Source organism: Calliphora vicina, chromosome 1 (assembly GCF_958450345.1).
Source record: "Calliphora vicina chromosome 1, idCalVici1.1, whole genome shotgun sequence".
NCBI lineage: Eukaryota > Metazoa > Arthropoda > Insecta > Diptera > Calliphoridae > Calliphora > Calliphora vicina.
The window spans coordinates 39454789-39482188 of NC_088780.1; the positions used below are offsets into that span (position 1 = coordinate 39454789).

A 27400-nucleotide genomic window follows, 5' to 3' on the forward strand; every position below is an offset into this window, starting at 1 on the left:
TTTAAAAATCGTCTGAAATACTTCGATATTGAAATTTCTTTAACTTTTCAATTTCTAGTTTCAATTTTTCCATCTTCAGTCCATGTTCCTCAATTAATTGTAAAGTTATTATTTCATTTTTCTTTTTTTGCATAAAATGGTTTTCTTCCATAAATTTCATTTCCAATTCTTTTTGTTTTATACTGACATCAAGTAATTTTATTCTTTTGGAATTCTCATCGAACTTTTCGCTTTTTGTATTTTTTTTTGGCTTTATATTTTCCAAATTAATTTCTTCGCAATCCAAAATTTCGTTACTGAAATTGATTTCCACTTGTGGATTAGATTTGATTTCATCAATTTTCAAGGGTATTTCAACATTTATTGAATTGCTATCATATATGTTTTTGTCGATTTCAAAATGTTTAGGTAATCGACAAATTAGCTCTTCCTCGACGCTATTTAGAGGCTCAGGAGCTGGACCACCACCTGTCTTCTTTGTTTGCCGGAGATAGGCAGAATTTTTTGTTTTTGCTAGGGACTTTGTTTTCCTCCACTGGTTCTGAATCTGCTCAATAGATCTTTTGTTTTTTGAAACTTTATTAAATAAATTGTGTACAGTATTCCAAGCCTCTCTTTTTATTTTATTGGTGTTAGTATCGATCCTTGCATTTTCAATAACTTCCAACTTGTCCAATACAAGGTTAGATAGTAAATCCTAAAAATACACCGTGTAAAAACTAATGTGTGCTGGTATAATTTAAACCTACCTTTTCTTCTTGTTCCCAATTCACTGATCTTTTAGTAGTTTGTTTGTCCATTTTATTTCATTTAAAATTTTTTTTTTTTTAATTATTTTAAATATATTTTTGCAATATGGGGGGAAAACACAAATGTAAATGTCAAAATCAGAGTTGATTGTTTTTACATAATGTTGCCATTTCTTTAAGTTCAGTATGGCATCGCAAAATTTCAGAGTTGTAATATAACTACTTAGTTGACATTTTAAAATTTATTATGAATAAACTTCATGCTAACAATCTTCTAAGCCTAATCAATATTCTAGCAAGCAGCTCGTTGTTTGTGATGTATAAACTGCTGCCAACTTTTTATTATGAATAAGGCTGGTAGTTTGTTACAAAGAACCATAATTAATGAAAAACTCGATTTCAATTGTTTTTGTAGTTACGTCTCTGTGCATAATTCGTTTCGAAAGAAAACTTTTTCAAATCAAAACTTGTAGTATTTTCATTATTTTCTCTACATACGAAAATCCTACCAAGTTTAAATTTTTAAATTTATTGCTAATCAGTGATTCCATTCCTAATTTTTTTGTTGTGTTTGAAGAATTTAGTGGATGACGGGTATTTCTTTTATTATTCTTTTATGTCAACTGTTTTTCTGTTGCTAGTATCGAAAACTACTATGGGTAGATATAATCAAATCATTCGATCGGCAACAAATCTGTTTAATCTGTGCATAAATAATTCTGTAACTTTCAGTAGAAAATTTATGTAGAAATTTTCCGGATTTAATCGTCATTTTAGCATACATAAATATGTACATATATTTTCTAAAGATATTTTTCCAAATTACCTAGTAAATTTTCTATTAAAATAAAATTTCACGGCTTTAAATCATTAAAGTTTAACAAAAATACATAATCTAAAACAATTTATTATAATAGACATGCACAGTAAAATGTTCAATAACATTTTATTCAATTGCAGAAAAATAATACTGAATTGTTGTAATAACTAAATTAATTTGAATAAAATTTACTAATATAATAATTGTAATACAACTCTATCTCAATTATCGCCCATTATTTACAAAATACAACTATGTATGTGGTGTAGTAACGGCCATTTACATGGCGACAAGCATGTGCTTGCGCTTAAACAACGAGTATATAAAAACGAACGAATAATAACAACAAAAAACAAGACTTCAACGAAACGTTGTCATCGCTGAACGGGAGCGCAGAGGAAAAATTAGAAAAATCCAGAACACAGACGTACAATTTTTGTATAGAAGTTTTGTTAAAAGAAATTGGCGTTTTGGCCACGCAATATAAAAAAAGAGTCCTTGAATTTAATTAACTTTCAATAAATTAATTTCAAATACACAACAGCAAACATGACTCGTAAGTAAAAGTTGTGAAAAGAAAAAAAAATTGTCTAGTGAAAATTTTCTTTTGCTAGAGGAAGTAAAAAAAAAATTACAAACGTTTGTGCAATAGCTGTTTTAGCTTATCAGTTTTTTTTTGTTGCGAAATGAATGTTTATTTAGTTTTACTTAGTTATAGGTAGTTTATTTTTAAAATAATTGTGATTGTTGTGTTTGTTTTAGTGCGTGTAAACATTATTTTTAGCTTTTTATACAATTGCTAATTAGAAACATGCATATATCGATTTCATTGCCAATTTTTTCGCATTTTAATTATTTTTTCTTCTTTCTTTAATTATTGTTAATTAGGTGGAAATCAACGTGATTTAGCCCGTCAGAAGAACGCCAAGAAACAAGCTGAATTGACCAAAGGCAAACGTACTGACAATTTAACCGTCGAACAACGTAAACAAAGGTATTTAGAAATGTTTTTTAATATTTATGTGTATTTTATTCATAACTCATTAATATATTCATAAAACAAAAATTATCATATGAACCTGTGCAAATATATCTATAGCGGTCATTGGCCTTTAAAACAAATAGTAAAAAGTTTGCTATATTTTCTTAAAAACTGAAATAGCTGAACAATTAATTACCGGCAAAAAATATAAAGAAACTGATTTGTTAATGTTAAACTAGGGAAAAACGTACTTTTATTGATATTGCAATAGCCACAGGATCAAAAAACCTTGGTTAATATTTACTTGGAGATGTTATTTATGGAACTAGAATAACTATGATTTCCCCGACTGCATCATTAAAATGATTAATCATTATTCAATTTCAATTTAGGAATAAATTGTATTTAGACGAAAGTGGAGAAAGAACATCTTTCTCGTGGTTAAAATTAATTTGTAATTTACTATCAATATATCAGGTTTGATAAATAAATAAGTTGTTAGTTAAATATTTCATTGCTATTCCTAAATATTACACATATTTTCAATGTAATTTCGTTTTTTTTTTTTAATAAATTTCTGTGACACAATCTCTATTGATCTACAAATTATGTACACAAGTGTTTTACATATTAAATAAATAATAAAACATGCGTTGAATTAACCTAATTAAAACTAAAAGAATTTGTTAAGATTATTAACAAAAATGAAAAATGTTATCAAAAGGAAACTGAATGAATTTATATACAGCTCAATTATTAATAAAAAATTCGGCGAGAGTTTGTTCACCGGGAGTTTTTCCCTTTGAATAGGAAAAATGAGAAAAGGGAAAAAACTCCTGGGGAATTTTTATTCATAATTGGACTGATAATGAAGCCAACTAATCCATATTAATTGGACAAAATTTTAAATTTAATTAGCTTAGAAATTGAGAAATAGAAATTTTGTAATAGTTATTGCTATGTAATAAACTTTTTTACTTGACATAATATTAATTAGAACTGATAATAATAAACATTATTAATACTGTTGACATTAAACATTATTAAGCCAATTGTTAAACATATCATACACCATTTCCTACTGCCCTTTTTCATTATTTCCACGACAATGGGATATTAGCTCCGAAAAGACCCAAGTCTTGTGCCCGTAATTTCAACAAATATATATTTATCTTTAATTAGTTATTGATTTGAAATTAATGTCAAACTTTATTGTAAGTAAATTTATCTGTTATGAATTTTACACCGAGATATCTATTTGTTGAAGTTACGGGCATTACTCGTCCAAAGATTATTTAATCCGAATAGGTTTTCCCCATGAAAAAACTTTCAGGAAACAGTGGAACTGTTACAACAACCCTTTTCCATGCATTCTTTGAAGCTAAAGCTAATTTTGAAAGCTCGTAATTTAAAGTTTTAATTATTTTTACCAACTAAAAATAGAAAGAACTAAACTTCTTTTGTTTTCAAAATAATTTACATAAATTAATAAAACTAGCTTAAGATACAAACGAAAATTCCAAAACCTGGCTTATTTATGCTTCTAATTTTTGATTTGCAAAAATTTGCCAACTGCCAAGCTGGCTAAAATTTAAATATGTTTAGAATTCTATGCAAATTATGAAACACAATTTTGTTTGAAAATATTAACACGTGGAGCATTTTACAACTAATAAAACATTTAGATGAAAGTTTATAAAAACAAATGCCTGCAAAAAGTATGGCTTTAGAACTAATGACAAAACTCTTAGCAGAGATGAGATAAACATTTTATGGAAATTTAATAATTTTTATTTTTTTTACCATCAAGTATGTATTATGAAACAAACTGATTAATAGATTACATAAAGAGTTTATGTATTTTTTTTTTCTTAATAAAAGTGCAAATTAAAATCATTTGTTATTTACAGATCTATAAAATGTTTGTTATTTTCACACTTTTTTAACAATATAAAAGTAGATCTTATAAAAGCATTCAATTTAAATTTAATCACAATTATTGTCATGGTTTTGTACCAGTTTTCATAAATCGAATAGGCATAAAGCAGCCATATAGTATCGAAATTTTGAATTCATGTTCTAGCAATTTAAAAAGCTATTAAAATAATCTCTTGTTTATTTTTCATATATAGTTTTTGTAAAAATTTAAATTTTTACTCAAAATTCATACTTGTTTGTATTATAAAAGCAGCGCACTAATAAAGACGTCTTTAGTTACTGTGAATTCATTGAATGAGCTAAACATTTTATAAAAACATCGGATAATGTAGGTTTCACAATATACGTTTTTTTTTAAGATATGTTCGAAATTTCTAAAAATGTTTAATGCTTCCAATATAATCTCTTTCACTTAAGAATTCGTAAAAAAATAATTTTAGTTTGATTTTTCCACCTTTTCTCACATGTTCAAATTTCGAACTTAAAAACCAAATTTTATGCAGCAGTTAATTTTAGTTTTATTAAAGGTAATTTTTTAAAATTTCCAAATTTCGAATTTTCATGTTCGAAAATCCGAAAAGTTCAAAATTTCTTTCTATTCAGGATTTTCAAAAAAAAAAACAATTTTAGTTTAATTTAAGTTTTCTTACATTTTTCAATTTCGAATTTAGATATGTTGGAAAAAATTTTCATGAATTTTAAATTATTATTTCAAAATATATGCTTTTTAAGATATGTTCGAAAATTCGAACTTCAGTTCAAAAAATTGTCTAATGTCTTTACCTTAAAGATACTTAAAAAATAATTTTAGTTTTATTTAAGGTCAAAAATATACATTTCCCAATTTCGAAATTAAAAATTTTTAAAATTTCAAAATTTTCTCAGTAGAAAATTTAAAAAATTATTTGAAGTAAATTTTTTACATTTTCCAATTTCGAATATGGAAACTTTGGAAAAAAAAATCGCAACTCAGAAATTTTAGAGTATTTTCATGTAGTTTCAGAATATGCATGTACCTGTATGATTTTTAAGATATGTACCCAAATTCGAACTTAAGTTCGAAAAATGTTTAACACTGTCAAAATAATCTTTTTCACTTAAGGATTCTTTAAATAAATAATTATTGTTTGATTAAACAGATTCGAATTTAAAAATTTCTGAAAAAAAAATTCAAAACTCATGAATTTAAAAAACTATAATCTCTATATCATTAGGGTCTTTAAAAAATGATTTTAGTTTTATTTGAAATTAAAAAAATAGATCCAAATTTTCACTTTTTAAGATATGTTAAAAAATTCGTCTTAATTTTGAAAATTGCCAAAATAATCTCAGAATTTCAAAATTCTAAATTTCTAAAAACAATTTAAAAATTTTCAATAAATAATAAACTTTTTAAATCGTGTTCGAAAATTCGATGGCTTAGTATAATTTTATTCTTACAATTATTCGTACAAATTTAAGAATTTTTAAAATGTCTCTCTTAGCAATAATTGTTATATTTGCCAAAGTGTTCTTTCCAAATCCTTACCAAATAAATACATATTTCGACTTAATTTCTTTTTTTTTCAATTCAATTTCATTATTTTTTCCATCTCACTTCATATTCATTCATAAAAATATTCTGAATAAAACAATTCATTTTTTTTTTTTTTTTGTAACAGAGATGCCGATTTGATGCGTGAGAAACAACGCAAAAAAGAGGAGGACGCTGCAAAACTAGCGGCTCGCAAAGTAAAATAAAATGATAAACTTTGACAAATTTTAGTGAGGCCACTCAAAACAACAAAAACAACTACACAACTGGTATAGAAAAATTCAATAAAAAGAAAACCAAGTGATTTCCAAAATTATGTATAAAAATGCAAAACATTCTAATATGTATATGTGTGTTCTCTACACTTAAAACAAAAGCTATAATTAATAACATTTACACGGGCAAATAATTAGAAATCACTCTTCATTTAAATAGTTTTAATTAAACAATTTTCTTTCCCTCCAACCCAGCAATCACTTATTACGTTTTGGTATTACATACAAGTTCCTCAGAGTCAATAATTTGTTTTAAAATATTTGCATTGTGTCAATTTAGCGCCTCTCATTAAAATCAACTATTTATAAACAAACCCCCGACATACACACATTCATTCACAATTTTGTAATTCTTTTTATTTAAAAAAAAACCCATCAAATTTTAAATAAGCACTGAGTTTCTTCATCATGGTTATTTATTTTTTACATGCTTTTTATTTTTAATCCCTTGTATAAAATAAATTCTAAAATGCAAATCTCTAAGCCTCAATATAAACAAAATTAAGTAAAAGTAAAACGTTTTTAGAACTCGCCATCAATTGAGAAAGAAACAAAAAACGAATTGTGTATTAGTGATTAGTTTTAAATAATTTTTCTTTTAATTTTTTATTTCTTAGTTTTATAAGATGATATTAAGTTTAATAAGAGAAAAACGTAAGAAAAATTACAAAAAATTATAAATAATTAACATTTAAGCGTATACAAGCAAAAACTGTAAACCATAAATAAATTGTATAAAAAATATCGATAATAGAAAAAAAAACAAAAATAGCAAAGGTAATAAAATTTAAAATATTAAACAAACCATTTTTTATATTCTTTCTTTTGTGTAGTCATACCGGGATATTTCGAAAAATTTATTTATATGAACAGTTTTATACACATCTAACAATGATGGCAAAATAACAGAATTTTCTTTACTACTAGAGTCTTGGTTCAATACAAACATTATTCGGGTGCTTAAATATGTAATGAATTCAAAATAAATTTGAAAGCAGATGGATGATGCCCACAAAACTTGTACGAATTTCACATTATTATTTTAAAATATTTCCCTTTCAAATCAATTTAGGCAGTTGCTTACGTATTATTAGTCAGTCGTACTTCATAAATCTCAAATATTGTAAAATAAAGACGCTTTTCTAGTCAGATTTTATGGAATGTAGACAAGGTTGGCCAAAATACTTCTAGATATTCAGCCTTAACGTGTTAGGCATTGGCGTTTTACGCCATTGACAGTTTTGTACTAGATTAAATATAAAATGCAACCTGTTTCTTTAATCTAGTACGCAACGTTTAGAAGTTACAGACTTATTACCCCTTTTTTACTTAGCCCACTGTGGGACTTGTGAAAGAAAACATTTTAATAACTAGTAGAAACTGTTGCATACCTTTAGGATTGCCGTTTAATTGCGATTGATTTTTGTACGAAAAAGTCTACAAATACTAATTTTTAATATTCTGCAAAAACCGTTTCCTTTAAAGAAAAAATAAAGATAATCAGGGTTCAATCAGTAGTCTGTGATTACCTAATAGTGACTAGGGCTCAAGTTTTTTTGACTCATTATGACAGTGAGAGAGAAGCAAACATGGAAACGATTTAAAATGAAGGAACAATTCTTCGTTCACTGTAACAGTTCAAAATATTTCTCTAGTGGTGTGAAGGTATTGACTATATGGATACTAAATACTGTCCATTTTTTGCGGTAGTCACCTCCAGCACCATAGTGGGGAGGGTTTAATGCGTTTGTGCTGATGTTTGTAACGTCCAAAATTATTAGTCTAACACCTTAATGTATACCAATCGACTCAGAAAGTGATATAAGGGCATCTTCCGAAAATTATTCACGAAAATAAATTATTGAAATTTTTAAAGAAAAATGTTTTTGCTCATTTCGGGCTTGACCGACCATACTTTCTTACTTATTTCAGTTCAATAAGGGAAAAAACTTCAATATTTGTCAGTGAAAAAATGAAACTCTGTGTCAGAATTGAATGGTTTTTATATTACATCTAGATGGGATGACGTCCTAAATGTCGCTGCAATAATGACATAAGAAACGTTCTTGTCAGCTATACATTATGTTCCCCTATGTTCTGTAAACCGAATCCGAGTAATGTTTTCGTTTTTAAAACGAATGTCTGACTCGCCTCCTCATGTAAGTGATACCGTCATCATGAAATATCCGAGCCATACTAGAGAACCGCTATTGACAAGAGAGCAACTAAATATGTTATACGACGCTACATTGATTTTTCTTGTCCAAGCTTCAGAAGATGCCAACAAGACCTTCATATATCCAATATTGGTCCTCTGGTGTCTCCATCGAGTCCAAAACAAATCTTGCAAGTTCATTCATGATACCATACACACTTACCATATGACCTACATAATATCCTGGTATCAATACAGGTTGACCGTGTAATGTCCCTTTATAACCATAAAGGTGAGCTGTTCTAGCAACTTATTCTAGCATTTTTGAAACATCAAACTCTTCACCTCTGTAAACTTTTTGTGATAGTCGCCTTGTCCGCTATAGTCTACAGTCGTTCTAGCCTGAAAGACGCTGTAAAAAACCGCACGTGCGCGCACCCATCTCTACCTCCATCTGTGAATACTGCACAGTTTCTGGAATGTCAGCCAAACCTCCATATCCAGAATATCAATTATGGAATCCAATCGCCGGATGAATGAAGGTCATAGAAAACGATTTAGTACAGAATTTTCTATAATTTAACTTTTGTAAGCCTCTCATCCGTGTTTCACTACTAGGATATTTTTATATCTAACAAGTAAGAGAGCTATATTCGGCTGTGCCGAATCTTATATCCTTCACCAAATTATTCTTCAAAATAAAAATTTTAAATATTTTTAGGTAAACAAATTTTATTTATTTTTTCCAATGTTGTTTTTTAATTTTTTGGAATATTTTTTATACCCTTCACCTTCGTGAGAAGGGTATATACAAAGCAGAACAAGCAAGGTACAATTATTAGAAATTACGTTCTCAATTATACATTCCCTACAACGTCAAACAAAAGAAAATTAGAAAAAAACAAGTAAGAGTGCTATATTAGGCTGTGCCGAATCTTAAATACCCTTCACCAAATTATACTTCAAAATTTTAATTTTTTTTCCAGTTGTTTTTTGAATTTTTTGGAAAAAAAAATTTTTTCGATTGTTATTTTAATTTTTTTTTTAAATTTAAAATTTTTTTTTTTTAAATTTTAAAATTTTTTTTTTTAAATTTAAAAATTTTTTTTTTTTAAATTTAAAATTTTTTTTTTGGTTTTTTGTTTTTTAAAAAAAAAATCTGGTTCAAAATTTTTTTTCCCGATTTTGACCCATTGTAGGTCCAACTTTCTATGGTCTTATATACGTCGTTGCAAATGTCTTTGAAATATCTATCATTAGATATCCATATTGTCTATATTAATGTCTTAGTAATCCAGATATAGGTAAAAAAATAGGTCAAAAATCGAGGTTGTCTTGGTTTTTTCCTCATATCTCAGCCATTTGTGGACCGATTTTGCTGATTTTAAATAGCAAAATTCTCGAAAGCATGTCTGACAGAATTATTGAAGATTTGGATCCCGAAGATATCTGGGGTCTTCAGAAAACTGATTTCAACAGACAGACAGACAGACAGACAGACAGACAGACGGACAGACAGACAGACAGACGGACATGGCTTAATCGACTCCGCTATCTATAAGGATCCAGAATATATATACTTTATAGGGTCGGAAATGAAAAATGTAGAAATTACAAACGGAATGACAAACTTATATATACCCTTCTGACGAAGCTGAAGGGTATAACAAGTAAGAGTGCTATATTCGGCTATGCCGAATCTTATATACCCTTCACCTTTGTTGTGGATGCATTATTATTTTTTATAATTAGTATATAGGTATGTATATGTACATTGACCACTTTCAGCTTACAGCATCCTAAATTTATCAAGAACACAAAAAACAACAACAACGCCAAACGAAACAGAACACCAAAAGAAAAAACAAAAACAAAATACGCAAGGCAATGAAACCAACACATCCAAACATCAAGGTTGCCAACTCTTCAGCTCAGAAAATGGCTAGATTTTGAAATAAAAATGGCTAGAAATGGCTAAAACCCAAAAATAACTGAATACAAATTCAAAAATATTAAATTTCTTGCCCCCATTGCCACGAAGTCTGGTTATGTGTTAACTAATAGTTATACTGACAGTTTTAAACGGCAGTAAAACTATTAGTTAGCACCTAACCAGACTTTGCGTTAATGGGGGTTAGAGATTATAAACAGCTTTAAAAAAGTTTCGAACATAATATTGTCATCAGATTATTTTAACAGTTTTAAAAAGTTTTCGAACATAATAACACATGTCAACAGCAAAAAAGCTTTTTGTAGTCATCAAATCGATGAAAGCGGGTAGTAGACATGGCAGAACAAATCGCAGTAGCATTGATAACAGCCTGCGATGCATCCATGCCAATCAAACGGTCAAACAATAGAAGGAAGCCAAACTACTGGTGGAGGCAGTATCAAAGATGTAAAATTTTTACCGACTTCGTGTTAATGGGGTTTAGCAGATTTAAAGATTGTAATATCAATATTTTTTTTTCCTTTTTGATAAATTGTCCTTTTCAAACAATTTAGAAGACTGTTTTCATAAAACCAATAATATTCTCATCAAATCATCAACAGACGAACTTGTTTAAAAGGACTGTTTCTTTGTCATTTGATAAAAAATACTGTTTTATTTTTAAAAAATTACTAAAATGTTCAAGAAAAGTATAAAATAAAAAAGGCTAGGACAAAATAAAATGGCTAGATCTTCCGGCTAGATTAAATCTAGCCATTTTTTTATGGCTAAATGAAAATAAAATCGCTAGATCTAGCCGGAAAATGGCTAAATTGGCAACCTTGCCAAACATACGTTTAATTGTATAAAAAACAACAACAACGCCAAAAGAAACAAAACACAAAAGAAAAACAAAATACGCAAAGCATGCACATTCAAACATACGATTTGTTGATTTTTTGTCAAAAAAACCAACACACAACCAAACAAAAGTTTAGTTGTATAAAAAACAACAACAACGCCAAAAGAAACAAAACACAAAAGAAACAAAATACGCAAAGCTTGCACATCCAAACATACGTTTTGTTGTTTTTTTATCAAAAAAACCAACACACAACCAAACAAACGTTTAGTTGTATAAAAAACAACAACAACGCCAAAGCAACAACCATACGTTTTGTTGCTTTTTTTTCAAAGCATGCAATACATTGTGTTTTTTGATGAAATTTTCAGAGGTTGTCTCGGATTTTTGCTCATATCTCCGTTATTTATGGACGGATTTTGCTGATTTTAAATAGCAAAGTTCTCGAAAGTATGTCTGACAGAATTGTTGAAGATTTGGATCCCGGAGATATCTGGGGCCTTCAGAAAATTGATTTCAACAGACAGACGGACAGACAGACAGACTGACATGGCTTAATCGACTCCGCTATCTCCGCTCATATCTCCGTTATTTATGGACCGATTTTGCTGATTTTAAATAGCAAACTTCTCGAAAGCATGTCTGACAGAATTATTGAAGATTTGGATCCCGAAGATATCTGGGGTCTTCAGAAAATTGATTTCAACAGACGGACATGGCTTAATCGACTCCGCTATCTACAAGGATCCAGAATATATATACTTTATAGGGTCGGAAATGAAAAATATAGAAATTACAAACGGAATGACAAACTTATATATACCCTTCTCACGAAGCTGAAGAGTATAACAAAACGAAATGTCTAAGACAAAAAAAAACAAGTAAGAGTGCTATATTCGGCTGTGCCGAATCTTATATACCCTTCACCAAATTATACTTCAAAATTTTAAATATTTTTAGGTAAACAAAAATATTTAATTTTTTTTCCAGTTGCTTTTTGAATCTTTTGGAAAAAAAAATTTTCGATTGTTATTTTAAATTTTTTTTTTTTTAAATTAAAAATTTTTTTTTTTTTAAATTTAAAATTTTTTTTTTTTAAATTTTAAAAAATTTTTTTTTGTTTCTTAAATTTTTAAAAAAAAAAAAAAAAATTCGGGTTCAAAATTTTTTTCCCGATTTTGACCCATTGTAGGTCCAACTTACTATGGTCTTATATACGTCGTTGAAAATGTCTTTGAAATATCTATCATTAGATATCCATATTGTCTATATTAATGTCTTAGTAATCCAGATATAGGTAAAAAAATAGGTCAAAAATCGAGGTTGTCTTGGTTTTTTCCTCATATCTCAGCCATTTGTGGACCGATTTTGCTGATTTTAAATAGCAAAATTCTCGAAAGCATGTCTGACAGAATTATTGAAGATTTGGATCCCGGAGATATCTGGGGCCTTCAGAAAATTGATTTCAACAGACAGACAGACGGACAGACAGACGGACATGGCTTAATCGACTCCGCTATCTATAAGGATCCAGAATATATATACTTTATAGGGTCGGAAATGAAAAATGTAGAAATTACAAACGGAATGACAAACTTATATATACCCTTCTCACGAAGGTGAAGGGTATAATAATTAAACAAATTTTTTTATACCCTTCAGCTTCGTGAGAAGGGTATATATAAGTTTGTCATTCCGTTTGTAATTTCTACATTTTTCATTTCCGACCCTATAAAGTATATATATTCTGGATCCTTATAGATAGCGGAGTCAATTAAGCCATGTCCGTCTGTTGAAATCAATTTTCTGAAGACCCCAGATATCTTCGGGATCCAAATCTTCAATAATTCTGTCAGACATGCTTTCGAGAAATTTACTATTTAAAATCAGCAAAATCGGTCCATAAATAACGGAAATATGAGCAAAAAACCGGGACAACCTCGATTTTTGACCTATTTTTGATCTATATCTGGATTACTAACTCATTAATATAGACAATATGGATATCTAATGATAGATATTTCAAAGTCCATTGCAACGATGTAGATAGTAAGTTAGACCTACAATGGGTCAAAATCGGGAAAAATATTTTTTAACCCGAATTTTTTTTATCAAAAAAATTTTTTTGTCATACATTTTTTTAAAAAAAAAAAAAAATTTTTGGAAAACTAAAAAAAAAAAAATTTTAAAAAAAATTCAAAAAACAATTCAAAAAAAATTTTGAAAAACAATTAAAAAATTAAATTTTGTTTACCTAAAAAAAATTATTTTAAAGTATAATTTGGTGAAGGGTATATAAGATTCGGCACAGCCGAATATAGCTCTCTTACTTGTTTTTTCGTATTGTTTTTTTTAAATTAAAACAATTTTTTTTTTGTTTTTTAAATTTTTTTTTTTGAATATTTAGCGAAAAAAAATTTTGGTAAAAAAAAGAATTCGTGTTAAAAAATATTTTTTCCGATTTTGACCCATTGTAGGTCCAACTTACTATGGTTTTACATACGTCATTGCAAAAGTCTTTTAAATATCTATCATTAGATATCCATATTGTCTATATTAATATATAGGTAAAAAATCGATGTTGTCATGATTTTTTCCTTATATCTTAGCCATTTGTGAACCGATTTTCTGGATTTTAAATAGCAACTGAGCCGGAAGAATTCCGGAGATATTGATGCATGAATTGTGTATGTAAGTTATTTGGGGACTTCGGAAAGTTGATTTCAACAGACAGACAGACGGACATGGCTTAATTGACTCCGATATCTATAATGAAATGAAAAATGTAGAAATTACAATAATAAATACCAAAGTATTTCACCTCTTCCGATAGTTTAGCTTTACACATCCAAGTGTCGTCATGATGGTGTTCTCCACTTTGAATTTTCAGTCGAAGAGAACCAACATTGTCCTGGTTGAGTGCTAGTTAGAGTATCCAAAACCGAAAGCAAAAACCGGTCAACCGGTTTTATCATCTTTGTAAACTCCACTGGTTTCGGTTTTTTGACAAACCGGTTTTTGTATGACGGTTAACCGGTTTTAATTTATGAAAAACTTTGATACCGTTTTTAAAAATATTGATTTATTTTATAGAAATTTATAGTATTTGACAATATTTCGTAAAAGATATGAAATAATTGCATAAAGATAGAGCTTTAAAAATTCAAAAATGCTAAATAAAAAATTAATATTAACCGGTTAACCATTTAATCGGGTTTTTTAAAAGACAATAATCAAAAAAGGTTTTTTTAAAAACACACTTTTTCGGTTATTCCGGAAACCGAGTTTTCAAATCTAGTACCAACTATATTGTTTCATGAAAACAATCGATTACGATTATAAATCACGAAATCACTGCTGCTTGATTTTGTACATGATTAAAAAGTTTCCCTGCATTAGCAACTTTCACAAAGCAACAGTTAAATCTGCAGATTAAAATGGCTTTCAATTTATCTTTATATAAATTAAAAGTAAATTTCTCTGCTTCCTTAATATGTTTGTATTTCCACGAATAACACAAACCTTAACGCCTTCATAATTTATGACGCTGCAACTTGTATTTATTTCTATTTTCCTATTAAAAATGCATATTACATGTGTTTCTACAAAAAATAAATGCTTTTTTTAAAAAACATTTTCAATTGCTTACAATAGCAAAAATTACACTATTTCTGAATTCATGGAAATGTTAAAACACAAGTGACAAAATGTCTGCTAACGAAACTTATGACGAAGACGACAATGACAATAAAAAAAAACTAATAGCGACTGTTTAAATCCCCAACAAAAGTAGAGTTTAAATATTTTCAAGCTAGAAAACGTTAATTCCAGGAATAAATAGTCTGGTTTAGAGAAATTTAAATCCAAGTGGATTTAAGCAGCAACAACAAAAGTAATAATAAATAACAACTACAACAATTATAGGAAAACTATGTCCACTACATTGTCTAACTAAATATGCCACAAATGAAATATTTACAATAAACAAATAAAACAGCAAAATAGAAAAGTAACAAAATATAAGAGGCATCAACACGCAAACCATAAAAAGATATTGAGGCCAACCAAACCAAACTAAAAACAAACAACCAACCAGCCAACCAACCATTCAATCCAATCCAACCAACCAATTGCAATCAAAATCTTTATTTTTTTTATTTAATAGTAAATAGTAGTGGGAAATATTATGCCTAACGGAATCTTATCATATAAATAAGGACATCTACGAATACGAGTATTAAAACACAAAATATCTTTTTAAGAAAACCAACAATAACAACTAACTGCAACTACAACATTCAAAACTAAATAAGGCATTTAGAATTAACGTTAAAGCCAAGATTTCAACTGAAAAAAAAACAAACAACACAGTTACAAAAGAATCTTAAACAACTAAGTATTGACCATGATGATGATTCGTCGTTGAGATGGTTTCTTGGCTGGCATGGAAGTATAAACACAACGTGATCACATTGTGTCTAAAGTATCCACTTGTACTAAACATTGAAGACAATCTCTCCTCTTGTGACTTTACAAAATGTTTGGTGACACCAAATTTGATGGTTGTTTTTATACCCATCACCAAATAGATGGGGGTATATTGATTTTGTCATTCTGTTTGTAACACATTGAAATATTGATGGAAGACCCAAAATAAGTCCGTGAATTTTTGAATTTCCCGCCTCTTAACTGAAAGGGCAACACTACTCCAGTCAACAGGCATCTGTCAGTTTACTCCTGTCAAAATTTGAACAAGCTAAGTAATTTGGTTTGTGTTTGACAGCCATTGATAGCAGACTACCGCGTGACTCAAACCAAGGCTAAGCCGGATAAATACTATGGGAACTCTGCACCATCAATATTAATGGTAAAAAAGTGTTTTACTGAATTTTGTTATGGCCGTACAAGCACAGAAGATGCTGACCATTCTGGACATTCTGGACATGAGTGGCTTGTAATTTCTACATTTTTCAGTTGCGACCCCACAAAGTATATATATTCTGGATCGTTATAGATAGTGAAGTCGATATTGCCATGTCCGTCTGTATGTTGAAATCAACTTTCCGTGGCCCCCAAATAATTTACATACGTGATTCATACATCAATATATCGGGAATTCTTTTGGCTCGTTTGATATTTAAAATCGGCCCACAAATGGTTTAGATATAAGGAAAAACCGGGACAACCTCGATTTTTGTCCTATATGTGATCTATATATCTGGATTACTAGGTCATTAATATAGACAATATGGATATCTAATGATAGATATTTCAAATTCCATTGCAACGATGTATATAAGGCTATAGTAAGATATAATGGGTCAAAATCGAGAAAAATATTTTGTTTTAATTTTTTTTTCGTGAAACAAATTTTTTTTTTCTCATAATTTATTTTTCCCCAAAAAAATATTTTTTTAAAAAAAAAATTTAAAAAATAATTTGGAAAAAGCTTTTTTAAAAAAAATTAAAAAAATATTTTTAAGTATAATTTGGTGAAGGGTATTAAAATTATTAAAAATAATCGCATAAAATCTTAAAATAAATTTTAAAAAATATTCGATTTTGTCGAATAATTCGAGACAAAAAAACCGGTTTGTCGACTAACTCGAAAACCGTTCTTTTGTAAAAACCGGTTTAAAAAAAACGGAAAATTGGAAAAAAACGGTTTTTCAAATAATTCGAAAACTGGTTTGACAACTCTATGAGAAACACACCAGTGAGTTTTGTTTGTGATTCCTCGCCTTAAAGCTTTGTCTTAGTTTACCTTAGTGCTTCCAGAAAGTTCGATTTACTTTACTGCGTTTTTAACAATTTTTGTAAACTAAATATTGTGAGAAGCTGTATGGGCTCAAAAACGATGGTGTACCAATTCCTACTGCTGGGACTATTTGTTAATATCTTTTCTATATTGGAAATTGATGATATCGATCTGAAAAATATCCAGGAAGCTATATACAGTATGTGATGTACATTCAGTATTTTTGGAATTAAGTCAATTACAATTGTATTTCAGAAATTTATAACTGTATTTCAGCAATTTCCAATTATATTTCAGAGCTTTCTAATTGTATTCTTCCGAATTAATAAAAAAAAACTATAATTCGACCAAAAGTTTAAATCACGTGCCTGATTTAAAAATTGTTTAGTTTAGTAATAATATAATCCATTTTGCGCCTGTTTACAACTCTATAGTCTCTGTTGACACGCCAACTAATATTTCAAAGACCACAAAGTTATCTAAACTGTCATAGGATATAGGCTCAAACGGCATATTCATGCTGATGTTGAAAAAACTCTTAAACTTGGGTTGAATAACTGACAACGGTTTTTAACCTGCTAGAAACGAACTTGCCTATGTACCCAATTCCTGGAAAAATCTCATGCCGATTTTATAATCCGTTAAAAATGCGACTGAGGGGCAATCACTCAGGAGGATAGATTCTACAAAATACCTTATCGATGTAGTAATTGCACGTTATCTACAACTATCATAAAAGACATCATCGGTTAAGCTCTTCAGCACCTGAACTAAGGAGATAATGCTCCAATCTAGACGATTTAGTTGATGGAGTACCAAAATTCCTTCTCAGCTCAGCTCATGTCACTGTAATCACGTAGAAACAAGGTTCTCAAAACACTAGTGGTCTGGAAGTCGGTCAGTGATCAATAACTAGCTCCAGTGTGGTCACCTTCATTGAAAGATAACCAGTGAATCACTCAATGCTGTAAAGCACAGGTTGCATAGGTTTCATGCAAGTTATATCGGAAAAAAACCAGCCTGAAGAAACGAAGGTTCTGTCCGTCATGGAATACAGTGCTGCCAAAGCATTTACTCCTGAGATGTCACTGGAGTAGTCATCTTAACTACAACATCATACCGCTTATTCATCTTTTAAAATTCTATATGACTTTTTTTTAATCATTTTGAAACAAATGTTTTCAAATTTGTATATCATTACACTAAGTATTGGAACGCGATGAGAGATTTAAATGGCGGACATATTTATTACTAGGGGGCGGATTTTCATGCATTTATTATTGGAAAATATGCGCCTAAAATATGCTTCAAAAAAATCAAAATATGACCTAAAAATTTAAAAAATATGCACTTATATTTTTGTGCAGAAACATAAAATAATTAAGTATGGAATTCGAAATGTCCAAAAAATACACAACACTGTTGCCAGCAATTAAATTATAACTGCTGGCAACAGGAATTAAACAATTAAAGTTATAAAACTATTTTTAAAACAATTTTTCTTCTGAAATAACGATGGACGATATATTAATTGTAATATCTTGGTATGAATACTTGTTTAAAGCCGTAATCTTTAGAGCTTCTCTATTGTGACTTTCCGTTTAAAATCATCAATATTTTGATCGTGCTGTAAAGTAGCATCCAACCTTAATTTTTATCTCGTAATAAACCAGCTATTAAGCAATTAGTAAATGTATCCCTTATAGACGGAAATAATATCTGATCACTTGGCTGACTCCAATTTATATATTTTGGGTCATTTGACGTGCTATTTGTAATGCAGAGAGAAGTCAATTGGCTACTTTATACATCCCATGGAATCTAGCATAAAGACAGTTGTCACTTAAGTGTCTCTATGTAATCTATAGTGTGGGGACTTTAAATGATAATTGTGTAGTGAATTTGTGTCTAAGTTATCCAAAATCACTAGTTTACGACAGTCTCGTAGAAATGACTGTCAGGAGCGGTAACTGTGTATGTGAAGTTACAAAATCTTTCGATAACGAAATCTCTTATAAATCGAATTTGCAATAAATACAAATATGAATGTTTTTCGATACATTTAATGAATTTTTGATACTTAAAAAAACTAAACTTTTTTGAAGAAAAATGTTTTGAAATGATAATTTTCAATTACTGATAGAGAAATGAAGAACATAATGCCAGTTTCTCGATGTCGAAAGAAGTTAGTCGATAACATTTACTGCTATTTCTATAACAAAATTTTTTGTCGAAACAATGTATTGCCCATTAATGACAAAAAATTATATTTTTATTAAAAATTGGCATAATATGCATATAAATATGCATTTTGAAGTAAAATATAACAAAATATGCATTATCAATAAAATATGCAAAAATATGCACTAACAAATCGATGCCATTTTGCAGCAAAATGTGCGATTCGGATAGATAATTAGTCTACATTGTTTTTGGACGTTCGAGAAAAAACATGCATTTGCATATAAATCCGCCCCTTATTTATTACATTTTATTACAACAATATTGCGGTAATTTTGTCAGCACTGTTGACAAATAATGATTTGTTGTCTTGGCATTAAAAAATTCGTTTAATAATAAAAATAAGAACATACAGTGTTGGAAAAAATAATAGAAACGAATGCTTTTTTTTAAACTTTGTAAGTATATCAGCCAAGTTTAGTTTTGTTAAAAAAAATTATATGCAGTTTTGTTTATCAGACATACAGCATAAGATAAAAAAATATAATCATTCCTATTTTCATTTATATTTTAATACATTATATGACTACCAATGTAAAGAGTCAATATATAATAGAAACGCGTATAAGGATTCAATTTTTAGAGGCGGTACTTTTTATTTTTAGTTAAAAAATTATTTTATTTTAATATTTTGTTGCTCTAGATTTGTTTTTCACAACTTCATTGCATCTGCGGCTCATGGAATCAAAAAATTTCTATGCAAACGTCCCCTCTTCTAGTGTCGGTCCAATATATTGGATTAAGAACAAAATATGCACCCTGGACTACGTAAATATATTGCAAATCATAATGCTTCCATTTTATGAGGAAAAGATGCAGGACAATGGTCAGAAGCACTCCTCAAAATTTGCAAAAGGCTGGTTTGCTGTCAACAAAGTACCTCTTATGGAATGGCCTTCGCAGTCACCGGACCTTAACCCAATGGAACACCTTTGAGGAGTGCTCAAGAGGAATCTAGAGGGTTTCAGTCCGAAAAATAATAACGAATTATGGGAACAAATCCAGGAAGAGTGAAAGAACATTCGTTTCTATTATTTTTTCCAACACTGTAATTAATTAAATTCTAAAAATAAAATAAAAAAAAACCAAAAAGTTTTACTGTGTTAAATTCCCAATTTAAATATTATTGATAAATTCACTGAAATTTGTGGTATTTCACTGGTGGTTTAGGCCACATCATCATGATACCTTTTCCCAAAGGCTTTAGCAAGCTCCATTCTGTCACGACCAGTTTAAATATTTTTTGGCAAACTGTATACAAGCAGAACGGTTTTTTTTTAGAAATAAAAGTTTTTTTCGCGGGGCGATAGCAACCAAGACCAGGCTCATTTTCGAACAGTTCGAATTTTAGATTATTGATAACTAAGGGGCGGATTTATATGCAAATGCATGTTTTTTCTCGAACGTCCAAAAACAATGTAGACTAATTATCTATCCGAATCGCACATTTTGCTGCAAAATGGCATCGATTTGTTAGTGCATATTTTTGCATATTTTATTGATAATGCATATTTTGTTATATTTTACTTCAAAATGCATATTTATATGCATATTATGCCAATTTTTAATAAAAATATAATTTTATGTCATTAATGGGCAATACATTGTTTCGACAAAAAATTTTGTTATAGAAATAGCAGTAAATGTTATCGACTAACTTCTTTCGACATCGAGAAACTGGCATTATGTTCTTCATTTCTCTATCAGTAATTGAAAATTATCATTTCAAAACATTTTTCTTCAAAAAAGTTTAGTTTTTTTAAGTATCAAAAATTCATTAAATGTATCGAAAAACATTCATATTTGTATTTATTGCAAATTCGATTTATAAGAGATTTCGTTATCGAAAGATTTTGTAACTTCACATACACAGTTACCGCTCCTGACAGTCATTTCTACGAGACTGTCGTAAACTAGTGATTTTGGATAACTTAGACACAAATTCACTACACAATTATCATTTAAAGTCCCCACACTATAGATTACATAGAGACACTTAAGTGACAACTGTCTTTATGCTAGATTCCATGGGATGTATAAAGTAGCCAATTGACTTCTCTCTGCATTACAAATAGCACGTCAAATGACCCAAAATATATAAATTGGAGTCAGCCAAGTGATCAGATATTATTTCCGTCTATAAGGGATACATTTACTAATTGCTTAATAGCTGGTTTATTACGAGATAAAAATTAAGGTTGGATGCTACTTTACAGCACGATCAAAATATTGATGATTTTAAACGGAAAGTCACAATAGAGAAGCTCTAAAGATTACGGCTTTAAACAAGTATTCATACCAAGATATTACAATTAATATATCGTCCATCGTTATTTCAGAAGAAAAATTGTTTTAAAAATAGTTTTATAACTTTAATTGTTTAATTCCTGTTGCCAGCAGTTATAATTTAATTGCTGGCAACAGTGTTGTGTATTTTTTGGACATTTCGAATTCCATACTTAATTATTTTATGTTTCTGCACAAAAATATAAGTGCATATTTTTTAAATTTTTAGGTCATATTTTGATTTTTTTGAAGCATATTTTAGGCGCATATTTTCCAATAATAAATGCATGAAAATCCGCCCCCTATTGATAACCAACCTGGAAGATTTTTTTTGGGAATTTCATAAAATCTCTAGCTATTAAATTATCTTGTCTTGGAGTAGTTTTACGAGGTCTTCCCTTCAAATGTTGAGTTTTCACAGTCTATAATTTTTGAAACAGCCGATTTTCAAAGTTCTAAAATAATATTTTGTATTTTATTCAATTGAATTACAACTTCTGAAATAGAAAATAAATAAAGCTGGGTTTCCGCATGTGTACGCCGTAATCGGCGCCGATAACGATAACTGAAACTGAAAAACGTTGCTGTTCGTCCACGTCTCGTTTCTGAATTGTTTTCGTTTCAGTTGGGTGCGTTGCGGCATAAAACAGAAACGAAATTATTTTTTAATTTTGGATGTCGCACATTAAAGAAAATTTCATTATTTTTGACAAAATCTATTATTTTTTCCTCTTCGAATAATGAAAATTTATTTTTTTATTCATTTTGATTTTCTTTAAATTTGAAATAAAAAAATAATTAAAATATTTTAGTTCCTACAGCACCGAAAACAACCTACTTAAGGTTGTTTTCGTTCCGGCCCCAACTGACAGGTTTTTCGTTACTGATCGGTGCCGTTTCGTTCCCAATTTTCGTTGCCGATTTCTGAAACGAACTTTTTTTCGGTGCAAATGTATGGAATTTCGTTTTCGGTGCCGATTACGGTGTATGCGGAAGCGTAGCTTAAGGGAACATACATTTTTGATTAAATATCGGGTGTATGACTTAAAAATGCGGGATTTTTTGATATTTTTAGCTTTTATTTTAAAACATTTTTACAATATAGATTTATTCAAAGTATTTTACCATATTTCTGGCAACATATTGATTCCGAGCCCAAAGAACTGCTCATCTTTTGAGGCCAAGAACGAATCAAGCCAATTTCGGATACTCTGTTCTGAAGTGAAGCGTTCGAAGAGAGAGCGTCCTGCATCGATCGAAGCAGATATCGGATTGGGACGAGGCAAATACTTTTAACAGGTATTGAAACATGTGGCCCAGCGTTGTCATAATGGAATATTACGGTATCATGGCTGGACGGCCAATGCTCGCTTCCAACGAATCAATTGCGTTCGATCTGGTCTGGTCAGTCGCTCATAATAGATAGCACCCTTTTGCTCCCATCAAATACAGAGAATTCACTTAGCGCCATGGATATTTGGCTTCGGTGTAGATTCGGCTGGTTGGCCGGGCTTCGAATACGATCTCTTACGCTTCGGGTTATAGTAATGATTCGATGCAAAAACTATTTTTTTTATTACGTTCAAGCATCATTTCGGACAATGCAAAACCGTCTTTCATGGGAAAGTTCGAAAGTACTTGGAGAATTAAGTTTTTTCTCCAATATTTATCAAATCATTGACATTGAGAATAGTTTTAAATTCAAAACAATCTCAATTTGTTATAAAACCCTCATGTTTACTGGACAGGAGTAGTGCATTCCTGTACCGACTATATCGTACCACCATATAAATACAAACTTGTCTTAAAACAACGTTTATTTGTTGATTTAAAACTTTGCCCAGATGCCACTTGATGCTGAACTTTTAAGGTTGTTGTTACTATATCTAATGCAATCAAATCTGCAGAAATAATACTCGTTCCATTTGTTTACTATTGTTAGTTTTATAAGCTTTTTAAAATCACATTCAAACATTGTTTTGCATTTAAATCATATTCATTCAGTAACTCTGTAATACTTGTAGAATTTCAATGTTGCACAAAAAAAAAGAAATAAAAAAAATATGTCTTTCAGTTGCATATATTTTGTTAGCCTCTTTAAATGCATTGTTGTAAAATGTATCTTGTGACTCTATTTATGTAGTTTTAAGACATGGCATCATGATATGGCCAACATATTTTGTAAACAATGAATATTTGTTTTTGGGATTTTGTGGCAAGGTTAAGGGTTATAAAATACATGTATTTTTGGGGAAAATTATAAGAGAGGGGACAATATCAACTGCATAGATTTGCATAGATTTAATATTTAAGAAAAATTAACTACAAAGTTACAGGAAAATATTGTTGTAGTGGAGATCTTACATGATTTAAAATGTTAACGTTTAGATAAAATGTTTAAGTAAACAGAGTGACAAGGTATATTTCTCACAAAATTCAATAAGATATTTTATGTTTCCTAAAACTGATATTTAAAAGTAAAATAAATTAAATTAACCAGTAAGTAAGTAAGTACCTTCTAAGCAAATCAAAATTTTAATTCATATTTTATTTCCTTCAATTAAATGTCTCAAATTTACTTAACGTCACCTGTCATCATTTGCTCATTTAATACGTTATTAAAGTTCCATATAATTAAACCAGTCGTACTAATCACTTGATGACAGAATAAGTCTTATTTTCAAATCTTGCTTTGTACCAATCATTGTATCAAATTTCTCTTTTATTCACGCTTTTATATTCAACTTTTTATTCATATTAATTTGTACGAATTAAACAATAATCTTAAAAATTCTATATTTGAGAAGAGTATGAAAAAGCTTAACAATAATAAACAAAAACGCTTATGACGTCATTTTAATGTGAGCAAGCAAAACAAAGCAAAATCTCTTTAAACGCTAATGAAATTTTAGTGATGGTACGATGAAGTTTTATTCAGTATAATTTTCGGTACACAGAAAAAAATAAAAATGAGTTTCAATTACGAAATTTTTATATTAATTAAAAATATGTTTGATTTTGCTCCAATCATCAAAATGATACTATTAATTAATTGGAAATTAAAAAGTTTTATTGACAAAAATAGTATTAAAAAAACAATTAAATTAGTATTAAATAAAATAATTGAATTTCTGCACAAATTTCAATTAAATTTTTAATTGAATCAATTATATTTGTAATTGCAATTTTGCACTAAATTTTATTAAAATATTAATTAACACAATTCTGAAATTAATTGGCAATTTTTTAATTTTATTTCATTATTATAATTATTTTACATATTGTATAAACATATACATTTAAAAGCTTAAAATTAATTAACATGTAATGTATGTAATGTATGTAATGTATGTAATGTATGTAATGTATGTAATGTATGTAATGTATGTAATGTATGTAATGTATGTAATGTATGTAATGTATGTAATGTATGTAATGTATGTAATGTATGTAATGTATGTAATGTATGTAATGTATGTAATGTATGTAATGTATGTAATGTATGTAATGTATGTAATGTATGTAATGTATGTAATGTATGTAATGTATGTAATGTATGTAATGTATGTAATGTATGTAATGTATGTAATGTATGTAATGTATGTAATGTATGTAATGTATGTAATGTATGTAATGTATGTAATGTATGTAATGTATGTAATGTATGTAATGTCTAATGTAAATACATAAGTACTTATAATTTCACTAGAAACTAAAAATAAACATGGCATCATCTCGGTGGCAGCCTTCAACTAACGTTGCATTTGGACCTTGGGGTGAAACAAAAACAAAGAAATTCAACATCGTATTGAACAAATTCTCTTTTCTGAACCAGTACTTACCCGAAAATGGAAGTATTATTCCTAAGATCAATCGGAATAATAAGTTGGGAATATCAGAATCAACAAACATTGGAATCCACAAAACTTTAACGGGGTCAGCTCGGGCACGCATTCCAAAAAAATAAGATCTAATGGATGATAAAAGAAAAATTACATCAAATTAAGGACATTTTAGAAAGGAATACAATCGTACTTACCTAAGGAATGTCACCTCCAAAAGAAAATGTATTTCGTACATCGGATTCCGCATTTACACATCCATAACGCTTGCTTCTTATTAATATGTACAAAGACTCTAGAATTACAGACATTTATATACAATCTAACATGTTTGTACTTACCGTGCAGCTTAACATAATCCATAGAAGAACATCACATCCCACCATTCGGAATAAAAGGCTTTCAAAATTGTCCAAATTGAGGACATTGTCTACAAGACTATTATATTTGACTAAAATATATACACATTTTCTAAATATTTTTTCTTTTCTATTTTATTTTCTTTTAAAACGTCAGAATATTTTTTGGTTTTCGAAAAATTCTTCAATCAAGTAAAAAAATAATTGAATTAATTAAAAAAAATTATTAAAGTTTAAAATAGAACCAAAAAATAAATTAATTGAACAAATTTATGCAATAATTTTTTCTGTGTACCTTTGCAGTCGTGAAAATAACATTTAATCAATTTATTATTGGGGTTGTAATGTATACCAATCTGCTCAGGATTAAGTGATGTTCGTCCGTCCATGTAAACCTTGTAATCAAACTACAGATCAAAATTTCAAAGATAATACGACGAAATTTGGTTCTAAATTGAATTTGGTTATTTTTAAAACATATTTTTTCTTGATCACATTAACACAGATTTTAATCGTTTGATACAGACAAAATATGGGGTATTTTTTAAATTTCAAACTAGAGGGATATTCAAGATGCAAAAGGGAAATTGGTACTTTTCTCCTAATGGTACTTTTTTAATATTTTAAATTTCCACCATTTAACTTATCGACATTAAAGTTAGCTGATATGTATCTGAGTGAAGTTAGAGTTAGGAATATGGGATAAAATTTAGGTACCAAAATGTGAGAACTTCTAGAAGGAGACTTTTTGGTACTTTTTCTTTATTCTAATTAGAGTGATAAAATATTCAACATATACAAAAAACCGGTTTTCGAATAATTCGAAAAAGCGTAAATTTTAAAACCGGTTTTCGGTTTTTTCTCTCAAAAACCGGTTCGAATAACCGGTTTTTTCAATTTATGAATTCAGGTATAAATTAAGCTTAAATACATTTATTTATTAAAACTATTAAAAAAATCGTCCATTCAGTCTTTTAAAAATTAATTTAACATAACTCTAATTTATTTAACATAACTTTAAATAAACAGAAATAACACGTTCAGTTTAAGTGGGATTAACTGTTAAAATTGTATTGTATAAAGATTTAATTTATTTTAACTTTTTGAAAATTTTTCCAAATAATCAAAATCTTTTTTTTAAATAGCTAGTTGTTACAATATTAGATCTTTTAAGTGGATTTTAAACATCTTAATGTTAAACTGAGCTGAGCTTCTGAATTTTACGAGTCACTTTCAACATATTCTAAATCAGATGAACTTTCATTTAGTTCTGACTGTTTAAAATTTTCAAAAACACTATTAAAAAGTTTTTCTGCATACTGTATAACAAGGCGAATTCATGACAGTTAAAAAAGTAGCAGATTATTTTTAGATCGATATATATGTATTTTCTGACTTCTATCTGCCAAAGTTTGTTTACATTGGTTTTTTAATTTAAATATAACACAAACAAATAATTCGATTTTGTCGAATAATTCGAGACAAAAAACCCGGTTTGTTGAATAACTCGAAAACCGGCCTTTTGAAAAAACCGGAAAATTGGAAAAAAAAACGATTTTTCGAATAATTCGAAAACCGGTTTGACCACTCTAATTCTAATGATACTTTTTGTACTTTGTTCTGAATACAAAATTTTAAGTCCCTTAAAATGTTTAAATTTGCTATGGCC

General features: G+C 28.9%; 2 protein-coding genes across 2 annotated transcripts in view; both read left to right on the forward strand.

The window, feature by feature from the left end:
- Positions 1-1932: 1932 nt before the first annotated feature.
- On the forward strand, positions 1933-7102 carry LOC135958629 (putative SERF-like protein). Its single transcript, XM_065509523.1, has 3 exons — positions 1933-2125; positions 2458-2563; positions 6151-7102. The coding sequence occupies exons 1-3, from the start codon at positions 2119-2121 to the stop codon at positions 6227-6229; spliced, it is 192 nt and encodes a 63-aa protein (XP_065365595.1). The 5' UTR covers positions 1933-2118; the 3' UTR covers positions 6230-7102.
- Positions 2458-27400, forward strand: part of LOC135958616 (uncharacterized) — a 62909-nt gene continuing 37966 nt past the window's right edge. The window contains exon 1 of the mRNA XM_065509517.1: positions 2458-2563. The gene's annotated coding sequence lies outside the window, so the exon portion shown is untranslated. The remainder of the gene's footprint in view (positions 2564-27400) is intronic.